Here is a 26,117-nt window from a genome sequence, read left to right on the forward strand (position 1 = left end):
TAAGGTAGACGCACTTTATTCCTAAAACAGAAGCTGCACCATCAGTAGCGGCACACAATTATATGTACACATATACACACACAATTACCTAAATCTGTTATATAAAATATATAATCTGACAATGTACCTTTTAATTCCTCTTCAGAGCTCATTGAGTTACTGTGCGAGAGACTCTGGAGCCAAAGCAGAGAGAGAGGTAAATCTCATCCACTCATAGGGTGGGACACAAATGCCCAGGCCAGCTTTTACTTCATTTTTACAGCATGGCAATAAAAAGGTCTGTACCCTTTGAAAAAATAATATTCTAAAAGCAATCTACAGCAAATTCACTTGAACAGGTTTTTCCGTGTTGTAATTGAGAAAATTACACTTTTTAAACCAATTCCTTTACAGTGAGATGTACACACCCTCTAGGATTTGTAATATATAAAAGATATTAAGCATTAAAAATTCCACATTTAAAAACTTACAATAAATAATATATGCAGGCATTTCATAAGATAAAATTTCATAGATTGCAATCTACAGTCATTTAAAAAGACAATTTATTCTCCTTTATGAAACGTCCCTTGATCTTCCAAAATGCTAAAATGGATTCTTGGCATCTGATTGATTGATTGGTAACTTGTAGTCAGTGTGTCAGTGTTGTGTGAGAAACCCCGGCAAGGAGGAGGAGAAGGGATGCTTCCTCCACATTTGCCCTGATGGAGTGTGAGGTCCTTTTGAGTGTCGAGGAATCCAGGAAAAATCCATGATTCGACTGAGCGAGCCATCCAATCAAATCTCAGCAGTTTGATCCCGTTAGAGTTCAGAGCATGTTCATGATAAAGTTGTACATCTGGGTGAGCACCACAAAGTGAACGGGCAGACAGGAGCGTCGGTCCTGGGTTGCAGGGTCGCATGTCAGCCAGGAGAGGGCGTTGTATTGCTCTAGAACAAATCTAGAAATGTAGAAGGCAGAAACATCATTGTTAATACGACCCCACATCATTCTTCTTATTTTAACATGCTTTCCTTAAAGTGTACAGACTCTTCTGATGTGAGCAGCTCACCTGAGCACATCAGAGGTGTGGTTGGAGTCCAGGGGGTGGGAGTGTTTACTGTGCAGTAGCTCGTCGGATTGGACAGAAGACACGTGCAGGTGCAGAGAGGCCTGGGGAAAAAGAAAGATGGAGACACAAATTAAATCCTAAAGTCTTTAGATTCATTTGTGCTTTTCAGAGATACAGACCTCCTCAGGTAGACAGTATTTAAATGATGGTATAAAGCATCTAATAGTCACTTGTCCAGCAAAAATACCAACGATTCTAAGATGTCACATTTGGCTCTAGTAAAATGTAATGGGCATTAATCAGTCTACTCTGACATTCATAGAGATGATCGTACTCTCAATTCTGACTGTAATGATGTTGAATCAAACGCCGGTGGAGCTGAGGCGGGCCGGGGTGATACAGCAGAGCAGACAGCTAGCGACCTGGTACGGCACCCACCTGTCGCTCAAAGCGGCCACGGGTGAGTTATATAAAAATTCATCCCCCGGTCAGTTGTCATGAACGGGGACAATAGCTATAGAGACCAAAACTGTTTTTTGCACCAGGCTTTAAAACATGTTTATCTCTGCTCCAAGAAGGTTTTGTGTGTTTCCTTCTAGGTGACTTCAACATGAATCTGTTTAACAGCGAGTCTCATTCCCTCACCGCAGACTTTCTGAATACATTTCCCTATACCCCCTTATCACTAAACTCACTGGGGTAACTTCTTCGTCTGCAAGCCTAATTGATAATATATTTACCAACTCTTCGTAATGTGTAGAGGTCTGGTGTCCTTTACTCTGATCGGTTTCCAATATTTCATTTCAATACAACAGTCAAACAACAGGAAACAGAGAAATCTCTAAGATTCATAGCGTGACTGATTTGATGTTCCATCGGAAATTGTATATACTCATGTTGATGAAGTTGCATATCACACACACACACATGCAAACACGCACACACACTCTTACTACATTATTTTATGTTTCTGTTTGCTTGTTTGTTTACTTTTGTTGATTACATGACTTTTGTATTTGCTTCTAAAGCTTATTGAGGTGAGATTCTAATGTACCTTGAGGAAGAGTGGGCACTGGTTCTGGGCTTGAGGGCAGGCCGACCAGAACCAGTCTGGCAGTGGTCCAGTCTTGGCTGTGGAGACGAAGTAGCCCAGGGCCATCGGCTGCTGCAGGATGTTCAGAGCCTCCTCATGGGACTCCATACGGTCGGCACTCTGGCCCTGAGAGACAACACGGACAAAATGAATGAACGGAGCAGTGGGAGTTTTGGATTTAAATTGCCTCTTTGCAGCCTATGTTTTCTGTTATTTATATTCCGTTTATGACTGACTTGAATTCTGTTACCAATTCCTAAAACTGTGTGAGTCACTGTAAAGGTTATGATATAGTGGACTCGAGGCAAGAATGGGAATAATTCTTCCTTTACGCAGGAGCAGTTACCTCATCATTTGCATCATTCAAATAAGTAATTTCTAATCTCTTTGTTTCAAACTTCAGGCTTCATTTAGAGGCAAAATTTACCTTTTTGTTACATTCTGCTTCACATTAATATTTTGAATTTGCTTTATGTAAATGATGGAAGAATAAAGACAATATGACATTTTGACACCAAATTGTAAATTGTACTCCCTTACCGAGGGTAAAAACAAACTAGAAAAAACTGTTTTAGAGTCAACTGTGTTAACATTGAAACTGTGTCGGTTCTTCATCATAGCAGGTAAATAATCTTTATGGTCTGTAATAGACATTTTCTAATGTCATTCTGTTGATTCAGTCCAAGTTTACTTCCTGTAAGCTACTGCATTAACAAACATTGTAACAGGATATCCTAAGGTTAATGTTGTCAAGTTTGAAAAAGTCTAGACATTTGACTTTTGTTTCATCATTAGTGGTGACCGACCTTGCTTCCATCTCCCCCCTGGTGGTAGTGCGAGCCAGGGGAGTGAACGGGCGAGGTGGTGGGGGAGTTGGGCAGGATGTTGATGAGGTCTGGATCCACCATGTCGTTGTCAAACAGGTCAAAGAAGCCCATTCCATCAGATCCGTCTGCAGAGAAAAAAACATGCAGAGAACTCAAGGTTTGTCTGTGGCTCAATTTAAGCATTCTGCAACACATGTGACTCAACATCTCTTTATGATGAGCAAGGTGATGTCGAAGTGATGCATTTCTTTTGAGGCCTTGTCGGCTGCAGAACGTACCGGGATTTATGGGATTGAAGTTGATGTCGATGGGCTCTGCGGTGTTAGTGTTGACCTGCACCATGGCGGAGGTGGGGAACACCAGGATGTGTGTGCAGGATGTGTCCTGAGGAGTGCTCAGCTGCGACGTCTGCATGTTCAGTGTGGTGCTGCGACCGAACACTGACCCTGTCGACACAGAATCTGCAGAGACGAGACGGACATTAGATTTGGGAGTCATCTTGGAGAACTTATAACGTAACTAAGCTCTCTGTTACAAAGTCAAAAATAACCAGGTTGCTATTTTCTTTTACCTGGCATGATGACAAAGGAACCCTGGGGCTCCATGGCAACCAGACAGGCGCTAAGGATGCTGGGAGTGTCAACAGCAGAGATGCCACACAACCTACATGTCTCCTTTAGACGTTTGCTGAGAGATTGCAAGTTCCTCCTGCTCAGCAGAATACTCCAGTCTGGAAGAGGGACGAGATAAGAGCTCATCAGTGTGTGTTCATGGATGTAAATAAGCTTCTACAAACACTGCAGGTGTGTGTGTGTGTGTGTGTGTGTGTGTGTGTGTGTGTGTGTGTATACCTCTCAGCTCGCCGTGGCCCATTCTACCAAGCCGCCCAATGACCACCCTCCATGGCAGCGATGTCACCTGCACCAGGCCGAGACACCACTCCCACAGCTTCTGCAAACCCACCCGCCTGGCTGAGCCCTTTTTCCTGCGAGCCCTGTAACAGACACAACACATGTATTTTAAATACAGACACAATCTTATCAATAACTACAATAAACTGTGGGACTGATGCATGTTTTTTTTCCTGTTCACAAGTTCACATACCTATTGGGTACGTCAATACTAATAATGCAGGTCTCCAGCAGTTCTCCGTGTTGGTCGGTGCAGGAGGCCAGCAGCCAGCGCTGGTCATGGGACAAACAGTAGCCGACAAACAGGACGTTGTACTTCTGGGAGGCCTCGCCAAATGTCTCCCCTAGCTCAGTCTGCTTGTCTTTCACAGGAGCCAAAATGAAGGGCGGCGTATACAGACGCAGACACTCGGGCCTCTGCACAGAAGGAAAACGTGTTAGTTTAAAAAGAGAAACACACCACGACACAATGCCAGACTCTGTGTTGGCTGACTTCCTTTACACCAGCTTCAGACGCGCAGCCAGAGTGGCAGTTACCTCTGGGTTCTTGAGTGCCATGTCGATGGCGAGACCGGGGCCAAAGCCCGTCAGAGCCTTGAAGTTGGTGGTGTTGGGCAGAGGCCGACGACACTGAGTGAACACAGAGAAGGCCAGCGACTTGAGGTGCTGGCCGTAGAGGTGACGCTCCCCACTGCGCACCGGCTGCAGCAGATACTGGCAGGGAACAATCTGACAGAAAAAATAAATAACAGTGGAACTTTAGACAGGGTTGGGATAACACATGTTGTGCTTTAGAGCAACCAACTTTTAAGTACATACTGTTTTCAGTCAGGTTATTTGCATGTCATTATGTATGTAAACATCACTGCTAACTTTTCAGTTTTTAGTAGTAGTAGTAGTAGTGATGGCAAGATTAAGCATCGTGAAGCAAATTGGTTCACAAAAGGGTTCATTTCTCGAGGCTTCATGTGCAAACAAAACCAAAGAGTGTTAAAGAGTGTAAAACAAGCAGATATATTACAGCTGATTTCCACTATGTGATCTGTGATATAGGTTACTGTATTTTGTACCAGTAAAGGTGGGAATAATGACTGTCAACATGAAAAAAAAAAAAATCTATTTCCATGTTGGCTAATCCATTTATATCATTATAGTGTCTATTTTCTGGTTAGTAGCCTACATTATGATTGTATAACATAACTGTATAATAAACTCTAAATGTCTTGTGAGTAATGCATCAAATGTGTGTACCGGTAAATTAATCTTTTGGTCAAAAATTGTATAATAATAAAAGGCAGGAGGGGCAATATAAGTGTTCTAAAGCTGGAAAATGGCACTGGTTCAACCAGGCAGAGGGCAGTGAATGTGTTTGTGTAACTATATAGTGTATAACGCCTATTGGGCGTCATCAATGACGTCATTGGTCTAAAACGATACGAGTCTCGATACGTGCTTCACAGAAAACTTTCTGGATTACTCGACATGTGCGCCAAAGCCTCAGCACAGCCTGTAACATCATTTAGTAATAGTGGTTAGTTTGCTTTGAAAAGCTGATGGAAAATTATGGATGACATCAAATGAGGTATCCCTTAAAAAAATCTGAAGTACAAAGCAATATCCAGTTGTTCTTGCTTGATTTGATGTTTGTGAAAACAGAATTTCATGTTACAGTTGTGTTGTACTTATTTGTCGGGGTTCAATGAGAATTTTCATCTTCATCCAAGTTGTTACATTTTTGTCATTTTTCATTAATGAGTAAATTACCCTTTACACAAGGGACATAAGTAAAAAAAAAAAAAAAAAAAAAAGCACAGCTCATGCACCACTGTATTGTGAATCTCAAAATGTGTACCTGCATACTGGCTTATTATTAACAATTATTGAAAAATCACAAGTACACAAACCACTTCTTCCAGATAAGTTCATACTTTAACTGCTTAAAATAAAAGACTAAGACAGTAGTATGTATGTTGCTATTAATGGCTATTATTTAGGGTTGTCAATCGATTAAAATAGTTAATCTATAATATAATATAATTATGATTATAATATTATATAATGATTATAACTCACAATGTACCTTAAATGGAGATTTGTCAAGTATTTATTACTCTTAGGAACATAGGAGTGGGCAAGTATGCTTGCTTTATGCAAACATATGTATAGATGTATTATTGGAAATCAATTAACACCACAAAACAATGACAAATATTGTCCAGAAACCCTCACAGGTACTGCATTTAGCATTAAAAATATGCTCAAATACTTCTGTCAGTGTGTCAGTGTGCTGACTTGACAATGACTTGCCCCAAACTGCATATGATTATCATAAAGTGGGTGTGTCTGTAAAGGGGAGACTTGTGGGTTATAGTTTCATATTGTGCCAGCATCAAACAAAGTGACAAACTATAAGTAGAAGGATATTAAACCGGCTCTATTCTACCATTGCTGTACTACAGACTAATGCTGAAACCGTTAGCACATTCACACCTCTCCTGTTTCAAAATCCCCTCTGGCATGTTGATGCAATCTTCTGTCACTACATCACAGGTGTTACCGTAACCACCTCAAATAATGTCTGCTAATGAGTCCCCTGCTCATTCTCACCTCCCTTTGTGCCTGCTGGTAACCTGCTCTGTTGTGACTAAACTGACAAAGGGGAGCAAATTAGTTAAGACTAAGGATGCCATCAATCGCAGCTCATCAGCAGATCCCTGTGAGAAAGACAACCAACTGTGTGATCTTAACGTGTCCATCTAGTAATACTGTGATAAGACTCCCCAACCCTAAACACACTTAAAACATCAGAACACTGAGACTCTAATGTTGGCCTGTACCTGTACTGAGACAGCGTTTCTGATGCAAGCAGGCAGGAACTGGAGCATCTCCATGTAGCAGCGCAGTAGGCCAAGTGTGTAGCCGCTGGAGTGGACCTCTCTGTCGGCGTCTTCGTAGCTGAAGGGGTCGATGATATACACCACGATGGCAGGCGGGTAAGACACGGCGTGGGACTCTCCGTCTGTTGGCTTCCCCACTTTGTCTCTCTCCATTGTGCTGTTGATAAAAAGGCACATAATGATTTACAAATCAGTCCTAAAGAAACAGCCCACAGGAGGATATTTTCAAAACAACACAAACAGAAAAAGAGCAGGAGTGGTGGTGTGTGTTGGCAAATAAAAACTAAAATGTTTGTTTAAAAACAATTTTATGATGAAATTAGGGCTGTTATTGCAAATTTGTTTTAATGCCACTAATTTCTTTAACGCATTCACCAATCATAGCAAGTCATAGTCAAGTCAGCACACTGACACACTGACAGCTGTTGTTTCCTGTTGGGCTGCAGTTTGCCATGTTATGATTTGAGCACATTTTTATGCTAAATGCAGTACCTGTGAGGGTTTCTGGACAATATTTGTCATTGTTTTGTGTTGTTAATTGATTTCTAATAATAAATATATACATACATTTGAGTTACAATTGATAAGAATATTAAATACTTGACAAATCTCCCTTCAAGGTATATTCTGAACAGATACAAAATATGTGATTAATCGCGATGAATCCTGGACAATCATGCGATTAAATATTTTAATTAATTGGCTGCCCTAGATGAAATATATTCTTTACATGTCAAATGAGCTAAATGACAAAGTGACAAGATTCTAGGTCGCATTGTTCTTTCAGTTTCACTTGTTCTTGAATACACCGTACATGGTGTGTATTGCATTTTGCATACTGAGCAGTATTCACTAACAGGATGTAGTAGTACTGTGCTGAAAGCACAAAGGCCGGAGTTCCCCAACTTTTGGGGAAGGAAAAAAATTGCCAGTTAAGAAATATTTGAGCAGTTTTAACTGTAAGTCATTTTAGAAAATGATTCAACCCAAAAAATGTAATGTAAAAGCAAGGCAATTGAAACAACATTGATAAACATGGATATAGTTTAGAATAATCAATAAAAAAGCGTTAACAAGCCAATTTGGTATGGAAACAACTATCATAACATCAAGTGAAGCCAAATTAACACAAAAAATAACAACTGTACCTACATAAAATCAAACAACTAAGGCTAAGCCAGAAGTCTACAGCCTCATAAAGCCATATGTTCAAAACTTTTCTTAGTATGGAAAGAGGTCATCATTTGCATCCTTTCTGTCTTCTCACCACAACTCAGCTGTCATTCTGACAGCAACATGCAATGATTGGCTGCAATACGTCATGTCCTGTATTTACACGTGACACTGGATGACACACATGCAAGACAGCTGGCTCTCTGTCAAACAGCTGTAGACTGCAGTGTCTGTCACAGCTTAAAATAATCAAAAACTGAGACAGCATTTTCTTTGAGTCCATTGTACGAGTATGTGCACGCCAGTAGGGCTGCAACTAACGATTATTTTCATTGTGGTTTAATCTGTTGATTATTTTCTCAATTAATCGATTAGTTGCTTAGTCTATAAAATATCAGAAAATGGTGAAAAAAATGTCAATAAGTGTTTCCCAAAGCCCAAGATGACGTCCTCTAATGTCTCGTTTTGATCACAACTCAAAGATATTCAGTTTACTGTCATAGAGGAATAAAGAAACCAGAATATATTCACATTTAAGAAGCTGGAATCAGAGAATTTTAACTTTTATTTCTTAAAAGATTACTCAAACCAATTAATTGATTATCAAAATAGTTATTAGCGATTAATTTAACAGTTGACAACTAATCGATTAATTGCTGCAGCACTACATGCCAGCTCAGGATAGGCTTGGTTGGACTAAACAAACTACAAAATGTAATCTCTCCGTCTGGATGATTAATTGACTCTCACTGTGGTGACCTACCTCTCTGGCGCTTCAGTGGGCACTTGAGGCTGGTTGGCAGAGGGTCCGTTTTCTGCCAGCCCCGCTGCACCCTGTGGGTTTGACTGGGGTCCATTCTGGGCCGTGGTGCCCGGCAAGCCTGCTGTCCCGAACGGCGAGTAAGAGCTTGGCTTCGTTGAGGCCATTCCCCCGATAGTCTGGGAGCCTGAGGTGGAGGAAGAGGGAGGAGTGCTGTTGACCTGGGCAGGCTGGGCAGAGCTGGTGCTGGAGCTGGTAGTGTTGGTGCTCTGGGGTCCTGAGGAGGTGCTGGAAGAGCTGGAGGTCTGGGAGGAGGAGGAGGCCACAGTAGGGTTGCGCTGGGACAATAGGGAGCTATCCAAAGACTGCTCTGACAGGTATGGAGCTGAAAGAAGGTAAAAAGAAAATGATCAGTTACTATTTTTACAATCCATGTGACCTTTCTAACTTTGGGCTTTTAAGATTAAAGATGTTACCTAGATCATAGCGGCACACTTGAGCAAAGAGTTTGAGCTTATTAAAGGCTTCATTGTTTCCGTCTCTGGCAGCCATCTTAAGGAACCAGTCACTAAGGGGCTGCGCTGTCATGCTCCTGCCTTCTGTGGTGCCGACCTTCAAAACGCCCTCTGGGTGACTTTTACAGATGGGCCTGTGTTGCCCAAGCTGGCACGCCTGTCAACAAAAAAAGGGAGTGAAAATGAAACAGTGTGAATCACTTCTCGAGAACATGAAACTGTTTTTGTGGGCACGTCAGTACAAGACGAGTTCCAGCCTGCCAGGTGCGCACCTCATACATAGCGCTCAGATCTTTGAAGAAGGTCTTTGCTCCGCGGAGCAGAGCTTCGCTTTCTGGGCAGATGACGACATATCCCACATCTCTCTGGGAACCAAAAGGATCCAGAAGAAGCTTCTCCCAGTAGGGCAGTCCAAAAGGAGACAGCACCACGAAATCATACTCGTAACCGACCAAAAAAGTGGGGATGGGCAGAGGTTCGGGAGACTCATCTGTACCTGTAGTAAAAATAAGACAAAAAGGTTCATCTTTCTTTCAACAACCACTCAAATAGATCTCTAAATTTGTTAGAGATAAGACTGATTAGTGCAAAAAAAACTCTTTCCACGTACCATATGATCCCCTCCCAGCCATCTTGTGGAACTGTTGCCAAGTGAGCGGTCCCTGAACGCCCCAGGAGCGCACACTCCTCTTCTTCTGAATGGTGTCCTGCAGCACAGGCTGGAGGGACAACAACACCCGCAGGACGTCCTGAGAGAATAGCTTGCTCATGTCTGCTGCTAAAAAAAGAAAAAACAAAAAGAGAAAAAAGTCTTAACTTTACCATGATTGAGGTGAGGAATAAAAAAAAGAAAAAGGGAAAAATATTGTTGAAATGGTGATAAAAAAATACATACATTTGCATTTTGGCCACTGATGAAGACAGGTGCTTTTCACTAGTGTTTCGTCTACTTTGCCTCCTGACATATTGTCCATGAATTGCCTGCCGTGCTCCAGTGCCATGTAGCAGTCATTATAACAGTCTCTCTCTTCCACCCTCAGAAACGAGCTGAGGGCTGAGCCCTTCTTGGGGTACTCCACGCCTGCCATCGGGGCAAAAGGGTTGGTGCACTGGTCCTGCATCAGCAGGATTAGCTCATCCGGAGGTTTCTCCGTCAGGCTGCCGGCCTTGTGCGTTGAAGCTCGCAGCTCTTCGAAACACCGCTCAGTGTCCCGGCTAGCGTCCGAGCCCCGTACCACCACGTCCAGCTCGTCCTCCAGAAACAGCCCGGCCGATTGGCCGAAGCGTCGATTGGTGACGGCGCTGAAGCCACAAGTGCAGGGGTACTGGGCCTCGCCGTTGTCCTTGAGGTACACGCCTACATCTGCTCCTCTGATGTTCATGTTGCAGACACATACGCAGCAGCTGTCAAAGTTGCAGTCCTTGAAGAGGTTCATGACTGACTCGGAGAGAATGAGGGTGACGTAGAGGCTGTGAGCCTCGGGGATGGAAGGTACGGTGGCCGGCTCGACGGAGCTGAGCGGTCGGCAGGTGGAGGCAGTTGAGGCAGGGGAGTAAAGGTCAGAGTTGTCATACTTGAGCGAGCCCTGGACGCTCGATGGGCCGCGGGGAGTCCGCGGAGTGCGTGGCGTGCGAGGCGTGGGCACGGAGAACCGCGGCGTGGCTGGGGAGGGCAGGATGCCGGTGCCGCTGTTGCTTGGAGGGGCACTGCTGGACATGAAGGGTGTGTGGGTCTGAGGGGTGTAGGTCTGGCTGTAGTCTGGCTCCACACTGGGGACGTTACTGTTACAGAGAGAAACAGGGATTCAAATTTATTTCATATTGTTGTTCCAGCAGGTTTTCTATTGAGAAAAATAATCCAAAATGCTTTTTCCAGACTATATGCATTTATATCAAACATCTTAACCAATTCCCACAGACTTTTTAGTCTTCTTTTCTGGTCATTTCAATTGTCCTCCAAACTAATTATTTACTTTGACAAAATCTTAACTAGTTGTCAACTATTAAATTAATCGCCAACTATTTTGATAATCTATTAGAGTCATTTTTTAATTCCTGCTTCCTAAATGTGAATATTTTCTGGTTTCTTTACTCTGTGACAGTAAACAGAATATCTTTTGAGTTGTGGACAAAACAAGACATCTCAGGAAGTCATCTTGGGTTTTGGGAAACACTGATAGGCATTTTCCACCATTTTTTGATATTGTAATAGACCAAACAACTAATCTATTAATGGAGAAAATAATCAACAATGAAATTAATCGTTAGTTGCAGCCCTAATCTTAACTCAAATCACTTTTTCGAAGGTCAAAGGACAAATTTAGTTAGTGGGCTCATCCCCAAATGTCCCTCTTCCCAACTCCTCTAAAACAGCACTTACCCACTATTAACGCTGAATGCACTAACCTGTCTTTGGTGAGGAGATTGACATTTGTCACTGGGGGTATCAGTTCCATTTTGCCCATGGTCCAGCTGGGCGTGTACACACAGTCTTCTGGCAGTTTGATAGGCAACATACACTGGCTGGGTAGCATCTTCAGGGGTGCGTACATGGAACAGCCGATTAACAACTGACACGTCTCTGGCTTGTATACAAAGGAGAAGTCCTAAAAATGAAAAAGTAATAATGGTTAAGAACACTGATGTAGCAAAATTTCCCATTTGCTTCATACTTGACAGGTGTGTGACGTGTTGCACCTTTATCTCAGATGGCTTCGGGCTGCAGAATCCTTCCTCCACCTCCATCTTGAAGTGGTTGTTGAGCTGGCTGCCGTCCAAAAGGGTGAGGCCCGTCCCTGCTTCCAGGCTATCCTTGCTCCCGGAGTTCATGGGAGAGTAACCCTGCTGCTCCAGGGAAGGCGGGGTGGGAAACATCTGGTGCAGGTCTGCTGAGCCTAGAGAAACAAAACATTTATTACTTCTCTTGAAACGTGTAAAAAAAGTCACAATGCACTATCCGATACTCAGTCTCCTCACTTATGCAAGACAGGGGGTCCGACGTGGCTCCTTTATGGTCTTTACAGCCAAACTTGTCCTCTGTACCATGTCCAGCTCTTCTGGATCCAGGCTGTGCAGACGGGGAAAACAAAATACTCAATACATCTTCCATTTCAATGTTTCAACAGGCTTTACAGGCCCCCATCAGCAGTAGTTCTTGAGCAGAACACTGACGTACAAACAGTTTCATTCACCATACTGTTGCTCTTACCGCTAGCTCATCTTCATCCGAATTGAAGATTTTATCCAGGTCGCTGTAGGACACAGCCAAGTCGTTCTCGTGGATAAGGCTGGTGGAGGCTGAAGGTTTACTGCCTGATGGACCCTGACCATCTGCACCGCAAAACAAATTGGAGAGGAGACCTTGACTAAGATGCCAAACTCCAAACATTAAATTTAATTAAATGTCAAACCTAGGGGCCAAATGAACAAAGGGAAGGCGTTCTCACCGTCTGCTGTTCCACTTCCTTCGTCCACCTGGGTCAAAAAAAAGAAAATGATCACAGGAGTTATTGCAATGTCGTAAGAAGACCATTACATCATTTTACAGTGGATGTATCAGGGAAACTGCGGCCATTTTTACTTGCATACAAGGAAAATCCTAACATAAAACGTGTGTTTATTTACAAGAAAGCTCCACAGGGCACCTGTAAGTGATTACCATGCTTTTCCAAAAATAAACAAAAGTTTATGTGCTGCAATATTACAGTAAGTAATGTGTGATGAACTTTTGTCTGCGTAACACTACATCTGAACCTGGAATTTGGGGTTATATCTCCAAGAAATATACTGGAATACTGGCACGGCTGGGGACTGTTCACAAATGTATTTAGCGATTTATATATAAATGAATGACTCTCCACAAAAATATTTTCAATGCACAAAAAAATAGTTATTGTTGTATATAAATGCAAAAGAAATCCACATCTAAAAAAATAAGGCTCACAAATATATTTCTGATACGCACACAAATATTTCTTGTTTTAAATAAATGTAATAGAAATCCACAAATATCTGTATTTAAAAAGTATTTGCAATTTTCATCAAAAACATAGTTGGATGTTACATTTACATACAAACTGCTTAACCTGCATTTACAAACTGCATGTCATGTGTGAACTTCACAAGAAAAATAGAATCTGAAACTGGAAAAATTATAATATCAGTAAATATCTGATGGAGTAAATAAATTGACTTTTAGTATCTCAGGTTCCAGTCGGTACCAGAAAACAGAAGCAGATTTTAACATGACTTTGTGTGATATATCGGGATCTCAACCCGGCATATAGTCTAGCCTCGTCAGGAACCCACCTTGTGTTTCTTGCCATCTCTCTCAGCTCCATTCTTGTCCTTCTTCTCTGTGAAGCTGAACTCCTCGTCTCCCTCTACGAAGGCGTAAGGGTCTGGCTCCTCACTGTGTTCTCCGTCTCCTGTGGCGGAGGTGAGATGGCTGTTTCTCCGCTGGGCGTAAGTCTTGATCAGCTCCTCGGACACCTTCAGGGAATACGAGGAGCCCGCCATCAACCTGAGAGGAAAGAAAATGTGTGAAGATGCTCAGACAAATGCAGGTATGATGTTTAAATTAACAGCTACATTTATTTTGATGCAGCTGAGGAGGAGTATTTAAACACTTACTCTGTGACAGACACTACACTTTCTGTTCCTCCGCCTCCCCCAGAATCATCTCGTATTTTATCCACAGGTAGCTGCGGCGTCAGGAAGCTGGAGGCCTTCTTCCTGGGCAGGTTGAAATACTTCCAGGGGTTGTGGGTGGAGTCTTCATTGGGGTTGATGGCTGACCCCACAAAGACAGTTGGTTCCAAGGTGTCGCTGTAGGCCGGAGGGAAGGGCAGAGGCATGGGCATGTTCTCCAGCTGAGGCTCCTCAGATGAGCTCTTCTGTGGCAGCAGACAGGGCTCCACTGACGGCGGGTAGTACGGTTGGTGAATGGGCGTGGACGAGTTCTTCATGCCACCTGGAGTCATGTCGCCTTCTACATGATCGCAGGGATGCGGGCTGAGAGGAGGGGGTGGCGGGGATCCGACGAGGTCCGCAGGGGGCCCGTGCGTGTGAAGCGTGGGTGCTTTGGAGGGCACCGTGTCCACGTGGTGCAGGCTGGGATACGAGCCCTCCTCCTGCGATCTTAAACAAAGCCTCTGGTTCTGTGGATCCAGGGACTGCTCCTCGCTCACGGAGTTGCGGTGGTGAAAAGGCGTCTGCGGCCTCTTCTGCTGCTTCTCCCCCTTTTCCAGCTTCTCGCCCAGCTTGTGCTTGGGGGCCGGCTGGGCGGGCTGGCATGATGAAGGCGGGTGTCCTGAGGTGCTGCTGGATCGCTGTTTCTGATTCTTATGTCTGTGTGGAAAAAAACAAATAATGCTTACTTTCTTTTAATTGTAAACATACGGTAAATATAGAGTTCACTTGTGAATGCTTTCCATTCAACAGACCTTGAGCAGTTGCAATGCGGCCTGTGAGTGCACTCCACAAAATCCCAAAGTCCAGTTTTGTCCGACTCCTCCTCACAGGTCCCGTTGGTCAAGGTACTAAACTTCCTCCTATTGAAAAAGAGCAGATTGACATTTAATCAGTCAGCACTTCTTTGACTGGCAATGGTAATTTTGAGGAAGAAATGACACTAAACATACTTGTTCCCTGTACGGTTTATGTTATACTCCTGCCACACAGATTCCACCATCTGGCTGGCCAGCCTGCGAGGGATTTTACCCCCGTGAAGAGTGTTGTTAGAGCTGTAGCCATCCGACGCAGAGGACAACTTAAGCCACCTCTGGGCAGGCTGATAATCTACGAGGGAAGGTAAAATGCAATACTGTTAGCATGCAGAAGCTCTCAGAAATGAAGGCCGATCAACGCGTTTGATTCTGATCAATATGCAGCTCCAAGTCTTACCAGTCTGAGCCTCCTCTGGTGACGTTGGAGGAGTCAGAGTGACGGAGGACATGGCAGGATCTCTGTGAGCAGCCTGGCCCTGCTGAGCACCACACATGCTTCCTGAGGTGTTGACTGAGCCCTGAGGGACCACGGCAGGGAGGTCCGACAGGGGGAGAAGCACCAGGCAGGAAGGGTAAACCATCCTTACTCCCGCTGCAACCAAACAAACACCATTATTAATAATAATAGAATTCGTCACCTTCATTTCAGTTCAATGAAGCTCAAAGAGTTTCACTTTACTATATGGTCCTATTTATTCTGTTTAAGTTAATGTATGTGAGACGATAGAAATATATAGTTAATTATATAGGGTGGGTCCCCTGCTGTATACAGGGCATCAATTGTAATGTTACTTTGTGTGCTGTACAATGTATGGGGCTAATTGTGGATTTTAAGTGTCTTACTTGCATAAATATTCTATCTCTCTATATTTATTTTAGTGATGTTTTTATGCTTAAGGGCAAAGAGATCCTAATAAAAAAATTGAAATCAAAATGATGTACAATAAAATTTACCAAACACAGAATGTCTTGATCATTTAAACAACTTGCTGCTGCAACATATTTTGTACCTTTTTATCATTCCGTTTAAACCCACCCAGCCATTTTCATAACTGTTATCACATAACTGTGAATCAAACAGACATGGATATCTGGAGGAGGCAACAGTGAGACTTTCCTACATCTTTTAAACCCTTATAGGCTCTGTCACAGCGATGTGTTGATCTCCAGACCATCCATAAGATACAATATATTATTTTAGTTTATTACTTTATTTGACCGGGTACAGTGCATGATAATAACATTTCTGAAAATATGCCAGAGTTAGCCAGAAATGCTAATTTTCCTCACCTTTTCAACCCTCCTACCCCGTCTGTACCACTCAGACCCAAGATAAATATAGCATATAACTAAATATATCCTTAAATGTTCATCAACATAAAGTTCAGCACAACAACCATCAACACCATATTTAAATAGCATGATGTCTTACCGACAAGGACCTCCACAGCTGCCAGGGAGTCATCCTCCCAGTCCGTATCCTCCATCTTATCTTCCTGGGCCGCCTTGGGATTGGGGCTGATGGGATAGAACTGCCTCCACTCTTCTATGAGCTTCTGAGTAGGGTGGTCTGACATCTTAAAAGCCTGGCCGGTGAGGGTCCCATTCAAGCCGTACGGGCTCAGGATGACTGGAGGGCAGAGAGGAGTCAAATTACTTATGTGGGGTAATTAATAAACCCAATGGAAAATGTATAAAAACAGACAAGTAAGGTGTTTTTTTTTTTTTAACATTTGCGCAGCTGATGTGTTCCTACCTTGCAAGGGACTGGAGCTCTGCTGGGCGAGGCTGAGATGCTCCTCGTTCAGTCGCTGAAGAGGCTGATGTTGAGCTATCTCCACGCTCGTGCACACATTGCTGTCACCGTGGACGAAGAAGGTGAATGCGCAAGACAGGTGCTCGCTGCAGGGTGAGTAAAAGATAAAAAGAGGCATTTAATGTTTAGAGAGACTTGTCCCCAAGCATAACCACATTAAGTTAAGCTTCACTTCGCAGTCAGGACCCAAAAGCTAATGTAAATCCCTGCAGGTTATCAGTGTAGTCTCTGCTATCTAGGGCTGTAACAGTTTGTGTATTCATACTGAACCATCATGGTTCTGCGGTCATGATCCAGTGCACGCAGCCGCATGCTCAATACATGGTATGTAGATTGGCCCCACATTGCATGCATCAAAGTTTCAAAACGCAAATTCCACCCTTACGCCGTTAGCACCATATGCTGAAGTTTGCACACACAAATTGGTGTGCAAGTCAGTCACAAAATGGTGAACGTAAATGAAATGCCGGAGCTGGAATACCCGCCTGCGGGTTCCCGGTCAGCGACAACAGCAACGGGGAGAAAGTTATATATAACACAGGGACGGTGTGTCGCCATTGCTCAACCATTTTAGGGTATACGAATGGAAGCACATCCAACATGCTAACGCACATTCGACCGCATCACCCAGATGTGCCGATCAATGGGATGATAAATGTTTGGGTGCTTTGAATGTTTAAATATAGCAATGGTGGAACTAACTGAAACACTCTAATACACGCAAGTTTTATGTTATGTTATCATTCATTTAATAGTATTTTTTTGGTATTATCAGTTTCATAGCATAGCTTTTCAGTTTTATAGCCCATTATGACCTGTTGCCTTTTGGGAAAGTTGTTCAGTGTTTGTACAGTGTAATTCAGAAGTGTTTGAATTGTTCCTTATTGTTATAATGAAAATAGTTTACAACCAAAGTTGCCAGAGGGAAAGATGTTACCTGAGTCCCCAGTAAGAGGATTGGGTCTGTCTTTGACACTTGCACTACTGTCCGTTCCAAATGAATGAAAAGAAACGTATTCTTATACATTTCGTTTTTTTTCCTGCTGGACCAAACCGTGACTCCTAAACCGGGGTATGAACCGCACCGTAACATTTGTGTACTGCTACACCATGCCTAGTAGTCTCCATCACTCATTGTGAAGGAGTGACTCAAAGGAGGAAAAAAGGACTGAAAAGGGTGGAGGTGATGTGAGAAGTATAATTATTTGCATATTTGGCTTTGATCCATACCATGCTTTCAGGCGACAACTGTTGCTTCCACAGACATTGGGCAGAGAACATGAAGGCCTGCTAATAACTCCAATCAGTTGGTGCACATAACAAACTCCGCTCAACACAGTCTGAACCTTTATCAAACCTTCTCGCAACGCAAAGGCTAAAAAATATGAGTCAAAAATAAACATGGGAGATTATTATAGTCCTGAAATGTTAAAACAATATTCATATTTATTTTCTAACTACTTCTGGAAGGCCAGGCGGCTAAATGCACTAAAATAGTACTTGTTGACATGGTTGCTGTAAAACCACAGTGCACACTCAGCATTTTCCAAAGACTGCCCTGTTCACCAGCCAGAGAGGGCAGGCGACAGCGAGACTGCCAGACCCCTCTGTTAGAGGTGCCGAGCTGCTGCCTCAACACACACACACACTTCTAGACATCTTTATGTAGAAACAGAAGCTAAACACCGGCGAGCAAGGAATCGCCTGCTGTTCTATACCAACAACTCTTTTATATAGCTGCTAAAACTTCCATTGACAGAGCTGCCAGAGGGAACTGAGCCAAAGGGCCGTGCATCAAACGCAAGTCAGCTTGGATCAACACAGCCAAAAAGCAGAGGAGGCTCAAATTAGCTTGTCAGGGAACTCCAGGATACACCAGCCCCCTCGTTCAAGAGCAAGGGGACGCTAAATCTATGTCACCACCCTTGTGTACAAAGAGGTAAGGAAATACAGCTGTGCAGAACCCCACTCCAAACCAGTTATGTATGTGCTGCTGCTGGTGGTTCGCCTGAAGCTTGTATTTCTACAACACAGACCAGTTTTACCTTGCAGTTGGGGAAAGTGGAGGTGTGGAAATTAAACATTACTCTTGAAGTTATGCTATTACCTCAGACATGTCCAAACCAAAATAGAAATCATGCAACATGCTGGATGACTATTACTTGATGTGAAACTAGGTGGAAAATGTGTCACGCTGATGATGTAATTACATCAGATTCAATTCTGGGAATCAAAAGTTTTCTCTGAGAATTGCAGGATCTTGATGACTCAAAACCAACACAAATATAGTTGTAAATACTTAATTAATATGAGTTACAACTGACCTCAGAGTATAAAGCCGCATAGGAGTTAAATCAGAGCAGCAGACAACAGTCTAGTGTCATGGTTACACTGCTTGTGTGTATTCATTCAAGCTATTTTTCCTTATAAGAAGATGATGTCTCATTTCCTTAAACAGCTATCAGCTAATAACAACATAGTTGAAACAATACAGCTGCAAGCACCGTCTCTCCAGTTGAATCCCAAATGGGAATTTTAACAATTAAAGGCAGTCAGAGACCGGGAATTGTTATGGGATGTTTAAAGCACAACTTTCATTTCATTCAACAATGAAGACATCTGCCCAGAGAGGCTTTCCACACAGCAGTACACATGAGTATAACACACAATCATCTGTCATTAACATGTCTTGAACAAGCATAAAATGTTGCTTCCAACACTGTTCCCAACAAACATGTCACGCTTCACAGTAAATCCACCTCTTTATAAAGACAACTGTAATAGCCAACCCCCACATGCTGCAAATATTGACCACAAGTTCTCCGATACCAAACGCTGACTAATGTTCAGCCCTTCAGCACGAGCACAATTCATGACATCTTGCTCCTGCTGCCATATTTATCTTCAGCAATGGTGCTGCTTCTTTTGTGTTATCAACAAACTGCTTTGGGGTACATGTAAGCTGGACCTTTATGATGTAGGTGGAAAGGACTATTGTCATTGCTACGTTTGTTAATAGCAACCTCTTTTCTGAGCTCTGATTTCTAACTTTTTTAACTTCTAAAAGTAATGTCAGCATGTTCATATTAAAACCATCCAGGTTATCAAGGCAATAATCTCCTCATTTTTCACTGGAAGGATTTTATTGTGAAACATCTGCAGGAAATGTTGAGATTCATTAACAGCAGCTTAATAAAGCCACAAGTATAATCAGTCAGGATTAAAGTCAGTGAAAAGCATTTCTGTTAAATAGAGAAGACCAGAGCAACAGATAGTGGACTATGGCACGACCAAGTTGTTGTACCAATACAACAGGTAGAAGTACGAGTAACTCCCACTGATTCAAACAGAACGATACCCAGCTATAACTCGTGACCTGACAGTTAGTTGAGTCTCGGCTGCAATTTGATAAATTTATGGCATGTCGTGTGACTTTGTTGTCTGCCATTAGGAAGTGAAACGTACCTTTTATTAATGGTCTTCTCCTCCTTCTGGTATGGCTTCACGAACCACTTGCCGATGCGAACAAAGCCGCGGTTCATGAGACACCGCTCCAACAGGTTGTGGATGGCTTTGAACAGGAGCGTTCGACACTCGTAGGACAGGCCGCTCTCCCACTCGCCATCCTCCTCACCTGAAACAAGGCAGCTACATTAACCCAGATGCTTTTTAACAAAACAAACCTCTTTCCTTCCTGATAAAAATAACTGTCTTGTGTTAAATGTAAACTGTGGTGTGCTAAATGGGTTTTGACCCAAGGGAATTTAGTTTGGTTTGTAAACAACCGATTTGATTTCAACAGTCATCTTATTGGTTATACAATATAACATGATCCAAAATAACCCCCCACCCCTCAATTCACCCCCTTAGGTGTTACTTGTGTGACAGAAAATTATCCATTTTGTTTATAAAAGAGTGAAACGTTATTGTGAAAAGTTCTAAATTTGTTCTGCAGGCCAGGTGAAGCCTACTCATGGATATTTTTTAATGCTACTATGGTCAACAATGTTTTTTGAAGAGTCATACTTCATAATGATTAAAGTTTCCAACTACAAATGTCTTTGCAGTTTTTCTGAGATTTGTGAAAATGTTGCTCTCGCTATCTCTGTAATGACCAAATCTGTGTTGTCTTCAAGTAACACCTGACCCTCCTTCAGACAGGAGACAGAATACCTGGTCAATGCGGCAGCCCCTCAGAGGAGTTGTTTCACAGATATGAAGATTAACTAAGCTGGAACAAACTCTTCGTCCAAAATCAAGACTGCGTCAGGTGACTCTGATGCACAACACACTGCTCTTATGCTACCACACAAGCCTGTGCCTCCATGGCTGAGAGCCAATGGATTCCACAAGGCTTTAGAGACTTTAAAAGACCTGTTTGCCACAAATCAGTTAGGCTATCAAAACTTATTATTGTCATCAGACTTTGTATCATTAAAATTGCATTTGAATTCATTGCTGCAGTTTAGAAAGGTTGGCATCGTCGTCAAACACTAAACATGTTAAAACATGAACAGCGTTTCCACAAATGGACCAATTTTGCCTGCAGCTGTTATTAACATCAACCACTACGCTCTTGAATTTTTTGCTTTTAAAATCGTGGTGCATATTCCAAAAGCACTGAACTAACTGCTTGTACGTAATGTAATGTACAGTAGATGTACAAATATTGTTGCTATTTACACAGAGGAATGAAATATATTTTTAGTGTAACCAATTCTGATGAACGTGGAGGTGTTGCATGCACTTACTAGAGAGCTCGTTATGGATAAGCTCGGCAAAACTGGGGTCATCCCCCCACCAGAAAAGCCAGAGCTCTCTGCGACCCGGGGTGTGGTGCCGTCTCCACACGCTCAGCACATCTGCCGTCAGGCATCGGCTGAAACTACACAGGATAGGGTCCTCCTCGGTCACAGGGAAAAGGATGGGCGACGAGGTGGGTCCTTGCCACACGAAACGCCGCCATTTGATTCCAGTCAAATCGGCCTAAAGAGAAAGAGGAAAAACAATGCGAGAATGAACACAGCATAGCTTCACAGCATTAAGCCAATCATCTGTTGTTGACTGCATAACTCAGTGAGTGTGTGTTTCTTCCCCCTACTACTAAAAACACACACACACAGCGATGAGAAGCTGAAGACTGCTGTCATACAGAAAATCACTTTGAATGAAAAAAAGTTGAGACCTGCTGACATCTTGGAAAGTTTTGTAACACTTTTGTACATGTGACACCACAATCATGCTTTTAAACACAACTGTCATGCAGTAATTTACTCAGCAGTTATTAAAAACTAGTGACACACCACCACTACCAGGGAGTCTAAAAATCAGATTAGTTTGTCTAATTAATAACTATGTGACTTATCTTACAATATCTGTATCATTTAACATTGTCACTTTAATTAAAGAAATATAGGACATTTTTGACAGGTTTTCAATAACTAGCCTGTTGGCTTGACCTGTTAATATCATGAAACTAACATTAATGCTAGTTGAGTATTCCTTTAAGCCATTGCAGTGTAAACACACTATCATGCCAATTTAATGAGCAATATGGTTACTCTGCAACAGCAATTATGTGATTTATCTTCCAATATGTGTATCATTTGAATCACTTTAATTAAAGAAATACAGGATATTTCTGACAGGTTTTCAATAACTAGCCTGTTGGCTTGACCTGTTACCATCATGAAACTAACATTAATGCTAGTTGAGTATCTCTGTAAGCCATTGCAATGTAAATACACTGTCATGCCCAATTTAATGAGCAATATGGTTACTCTGCAATATGTCTGTCTCTATTATGGAAGTTAAGCTAGATCTATAATAATAATTTACTCAGCAGTTATTAAAAACTAGTGACACACCACTGCCAGGGAAAACAGACTAGTTTGTCTAATTAATAACTATGTGACTTATCTTCCAATATGTATATCATTTAACATCACTTTAATTAAAGAAATATAAGATATTTTTTGACAGGTTTTCAATAACTAGACTGTTGGCTTTGACCTGCTACCATCATGAAACTAAACATTAATGCTAGTTGAGTATTTCTGCAGTGTAAACACACTATCATGCCATTGTCTTCAATATGGTTACTCTGCAATATGTATATCATTTAACATGTCACTTTAATTAAAGAAATACAGGATATTTTTGACAGGTTTTCAATAACTAGCCTGTTGGCTTTGACCTGTTACCATCATGAAACTAACATTGTAATGCTAGTTGAGTATTTCTGCAGTGTAAACACTGTCTTCAAAATGGTTACTCTGCAATATGTATATCATTTAACATTCACTTTAATTAAAGAAAACCTGTCAAAAATATCCTATATTTCTTTAACTAGCCTGTTGGCTTTGACCTGTTACCATCATGCAACTAAACATTAATGCTAGTTGAGTATTTCTGTAAGCCATTACAGTGTAAACACACTATCATGCCAATTTAATGAGCAATATGGTTACTCTGCAATACATATATATCATTTAACTTTCACTTTAATTAAAGAAATATAGGATATTTTCAATAACTAGCCTGTTGGCTTTGACCTGTTACCATCATGAAACTAAACGTTATAATGCTAGTTTCTGCAGTGTAAACACACTATCATGCCAATTTAATGAGTAATATGGTTACTCTGCAATATGTCTGTCTGTATTATGAAATATAGGATATTTGTCTGACAGGTTTTCAATAACTAGTCTGTTGGCTTTGACCTGTTACCATCATGAAACCAACATTAATGCTAGTTGAGCATTTCTGTATTCTCCATTGCAGTGTAAACACACTATCATGCCAATTTAATGAGTAATATGGCTACTCTGCAATATATATATATCATTTAACTTTCACTTTAATTAAAGAAATATAGGATATTTCCAATAACTAGCCTGTTGGCTTGACCTGTTACCATCATGAAACCAACATTAATGCTAGTTGAGTATCTCTGTAAGCCATTGCAGTGTAAACACACTATCATGCCAATTTAATGAGCAATATGGTTACTCTGCAATATATATATATCATTTAACTTTCACTTTAATTAAAGAAATATAGGATACTTTCAATAACTAGCCTGTTGGCTTGACCTGTTACCATCATGAAACCAACATTATAATGCTAATTGAGTAATTCTACAGTGTAAACACACTACCATGCCAATTTAATGAGTAATATGGTTACTCTGCAATATGTCTGTCTGTATTATGAAATACAGGATATTTGTCTGACAGGTTTTCAATAACTGGTCTGTTGGCTTTGACCTGTTACCATCATGAAACCAACATTAATGCTAGTTGAGCATTTCTGTATTCTCCATTGCAGTGTAAACACACTATCATGCCAATTTAATGAGTAATATGGTTACTCTGCAATATGTCTGTCTGTATTATGAAATACAGGATATTTGTCTGACAGGTTTTCAATAACTAGTCTGTTGGCTTTGACCTGTTACCATCATGAAACCAACATTATAATGCTAGTTGAGCATTTCTGTAAGCCATTACAGTGTAAACACACTATCATGCCAATTTTAATAAGTCTTCAATATGTATATCATTTAACATTCACTTTAATTAAAGAAAACCTGTCAAATATATCCTATATTTCTTTTACCACCCTGTTGGCTTGACCTGTTACCATCATGCAACTATTAATGCTAGTTGAGCATTTCTGTATTCTCCATTGCAGTGTAAACACACTATCATGCCAATTTAATGAGCAATATGGTTACTCTGCATTATCTCTATAATGAAAGTTAAGCTAGATCACGATTTTAGCAAGTCGCAGGCCCGATGCCTTCACTGCCAGTCTGCAAACTGACGTTACAAAGCTTGTTGCCTGCTGATTAGCCAAAATGGCTTTCTGGCCTCTCAGTGTACCACAGCTAGCCGCTAACAGTGTCTCTTACCAGGCAGAAGAGATTGGAGTGGCAGTCCTCCAAACTGGCCCCGTTTGGTACAAAGCACGAACTCATCCTCCTTTTTCTCACAGCGTGGTTGTAACGTTAAAGTCCATCGTCTCAATCGCCATGTAGCTGATCTAGTGAACTAAGTATCCCGTTAAAGCGCTGAGCAACTTGCTAGCTCACAAGCTAAGCTAAGCTAAGCTAACCGCTAGTCAACTTCTAACCAACCGCCGCTAGCCTCGTTAGCACTGAAGCTAACGCTACACAGACAGCGTCAACTGTGAGCTATTACGCTATATTGTCTGCTATAATGTCTGATTCTGGTTATCCAAACACTACATTACATCAACACCTAATAGTCAACTAATGTTTAAATGAAATACTATAATAAAAAGTTAGATAAATGCGCAATAAACTAAAAAAACTTCACCCCAAAAAAAGCTCCAGCTACCAGACTCTCTCTCTCTCTCTCCCCTCCCCCTGGTCTCTCTCTCTTAGCCTGCTAGCACAGAAGCTAACATACCAGAGCTCCTCCAACAAGCGCCTGCTAAGCTAAATAAAACAATCAGCTACACCCTCCTCCTGTTCGCTGGAAAACCACCACACTGCTCCGTCATAGTTATTAAAACTACTCCTTAAAACCAGGGTTTAATATGCCACAATCTACTCATCGGCTGCTTGTCTCTGTGTCTGCCTCTCTGATCCAGGTCCATGGGTCCTCCTGCAGATTTCCATTATTTCACTTCATGGATTGAATTCTTTAATGGCGGCCAGGAGGACAACTCTGCTCTCTCTACTCCTATTGGCCAATTTGTTGGTAATGGGGGCGTCATCCGTCTTCAAGTAGCTCCATGACTTCACAGTTTACAAGATGAGAGCTCTCTCTCTCTCTCCACAGTCAGTCAGTGCATCTGTCATGTACAGATACAGGCGGTCCAGTGGTCACTACTCAGTGCATGGGTTGTTGTTACTAAATATGTTTACACTGTGCAAAAACATCTGCTGCACGTGACATGTGCAATAACAAAAAAAAAATCGTGTCTTTTTTTGCACATAATATGAATTATTATAAATATGAATATCAACAAGAATCAAATTATATCGTATTTTGGGCTGTGCAGCAACATCTGCTGCATAACAAACTCAGATTTTTTTTGTTGTATAAATATGTATTTTTTTGCACATAATACGAATTATTATAAATATGAATATCAACAAGAATAAAATGATATTGTCTTGTTACTAAACATGTTTTCACTGTGCAACAACATATGCTGCATGTGACAAACTGAGACGTTTTTGTTTTATTAATGGGAGGAAATGTGTCTTTTTTGCACATAATACAAATTATTATAAATATGAATATCAACAAGAATAAAATGATATTGTCTTGTTACTAAACATGTTTTAACTGTGCAGCAACATCTGCTGCATGTAACATGTGCCATAACATTTTTTTTTGTTTTATTAATGGGAGGAAATGTGTCTTTTTTTGCACATAATATGAATTATCATAAATATGAATATCAACAAGAATAAAATGTTGTTTAGCAGGGGTATTTTGTTTTGTGCATTGAATTATAGGCAGGTGAAGTATAATCTAGTTCTAGTTGTGCAGACAAAGATGGGAACGTCACTGATCCCACCGGTATTT

General features: G+C 41.6%; 1 protein-coding gene across 2 annotated transcripts; it reads right to left on the bottom strand.

Annotated features, from left to right (window-relative positions):
- LOC119491181 (mediator of RNA polymerase II transcription subunit 13-like) lies at positions 1-25,341 on the bottom strand. 2 transcript variants are annotated; one of them, XM_037774905.1, is made up of 30 exons: positions 24,467-25,341; positions 21,303-21,537; positions 20,017-20,185; positions 16,492-16,637; positions 16,168-16,365; positions 15,133-15,327; positions 14,871-15,027; positions 14,673-14,780; positions 13,861-14,577; positions 13,537-13,750; positions 12,675-12,702; positions 12,437-12,558; positions 12,205-12,295; positions 11,926-12,122; positions 11,635-11,834; positions 10,124-11,010; positions 9,839-10,003; positions 9,501-9,724; positions 9,190-9,385; positions 8,717-9,098; positions 6,721-6,937; positions 4,421-4,612; positions 4,077-4,300; positions 3,824-3,966; positions 3,544-3,702; positions 3,251-3,433; positions 2,952-3,097; positions 2,107-2,271; positions 1,053-1,153; positions 1-941 (listed from the first exon to the last, which is right to left on the bottom strand). In XM_037774905.1, exons 1-30 carry the CDS (start codon positions 24,530-24,532, stop codon positions 809-811), a joined length of 6,360 nt encoding a protein of 2,119 aa, XP_037630833.1. In that variant the 5' UTR covers positions 24,533-25,341; the 3' UTR covers positions 1-808. The 2 variants fall into 2 exon arrangements, with proteins under 2 accessions (XP_037630833.1, XP_037630832.1); XM_037774904.1 differs by having other exon boundaries at positions 9,839-10,006; positions 24,467-24,532.
- Between the last annotated feature and the right edge of the window lie 776 nt (positions 25,342-26,117).

This window comes from Sebastes umbrosus, chromosome 7 (genome assembly GCF_015220745.1).
Source record: "Sebastes umbrosus isolate fSebUmb1 chromosome 7, fSebUmb1.pri, whole genome shotgun sequence".
NCBI classification, from domain to species: Eukaryota; Metazoa; Chordata; class Actinopteri; order Perciformes; family Sebastidae; genus Sebastes; species Sebastes umbrosus.

What these genes read in the sequence shown, in the direction of transcription:
- LOC119491181 (XM_037774904.1), bottom strand. Translation starts at nt 24,532, where the DNA reads ATGAGTTCGTGCTTTGTACCAAACGGGGCCAGTTTGGAGGACTGCCAC. An exon ending in GGGCCACGGCGAGCTGAGAG is followed by an intron (nt 3,703 to 3,823) that starts GTATACACACAC and finishes TCCCTCTTCCAG; the next exon opens with ACTGGAGTATTCTGCTGAGC. An exon ending in AGGGGGGAGATGGAAGCAAG is followed by an intron (nt 2,272 to 2,951) that starts GTCGGTCACCAC and finishes GTTGTCTCTCAG; the next exon opens with GGCCAGAGTGCCGACCGTAT.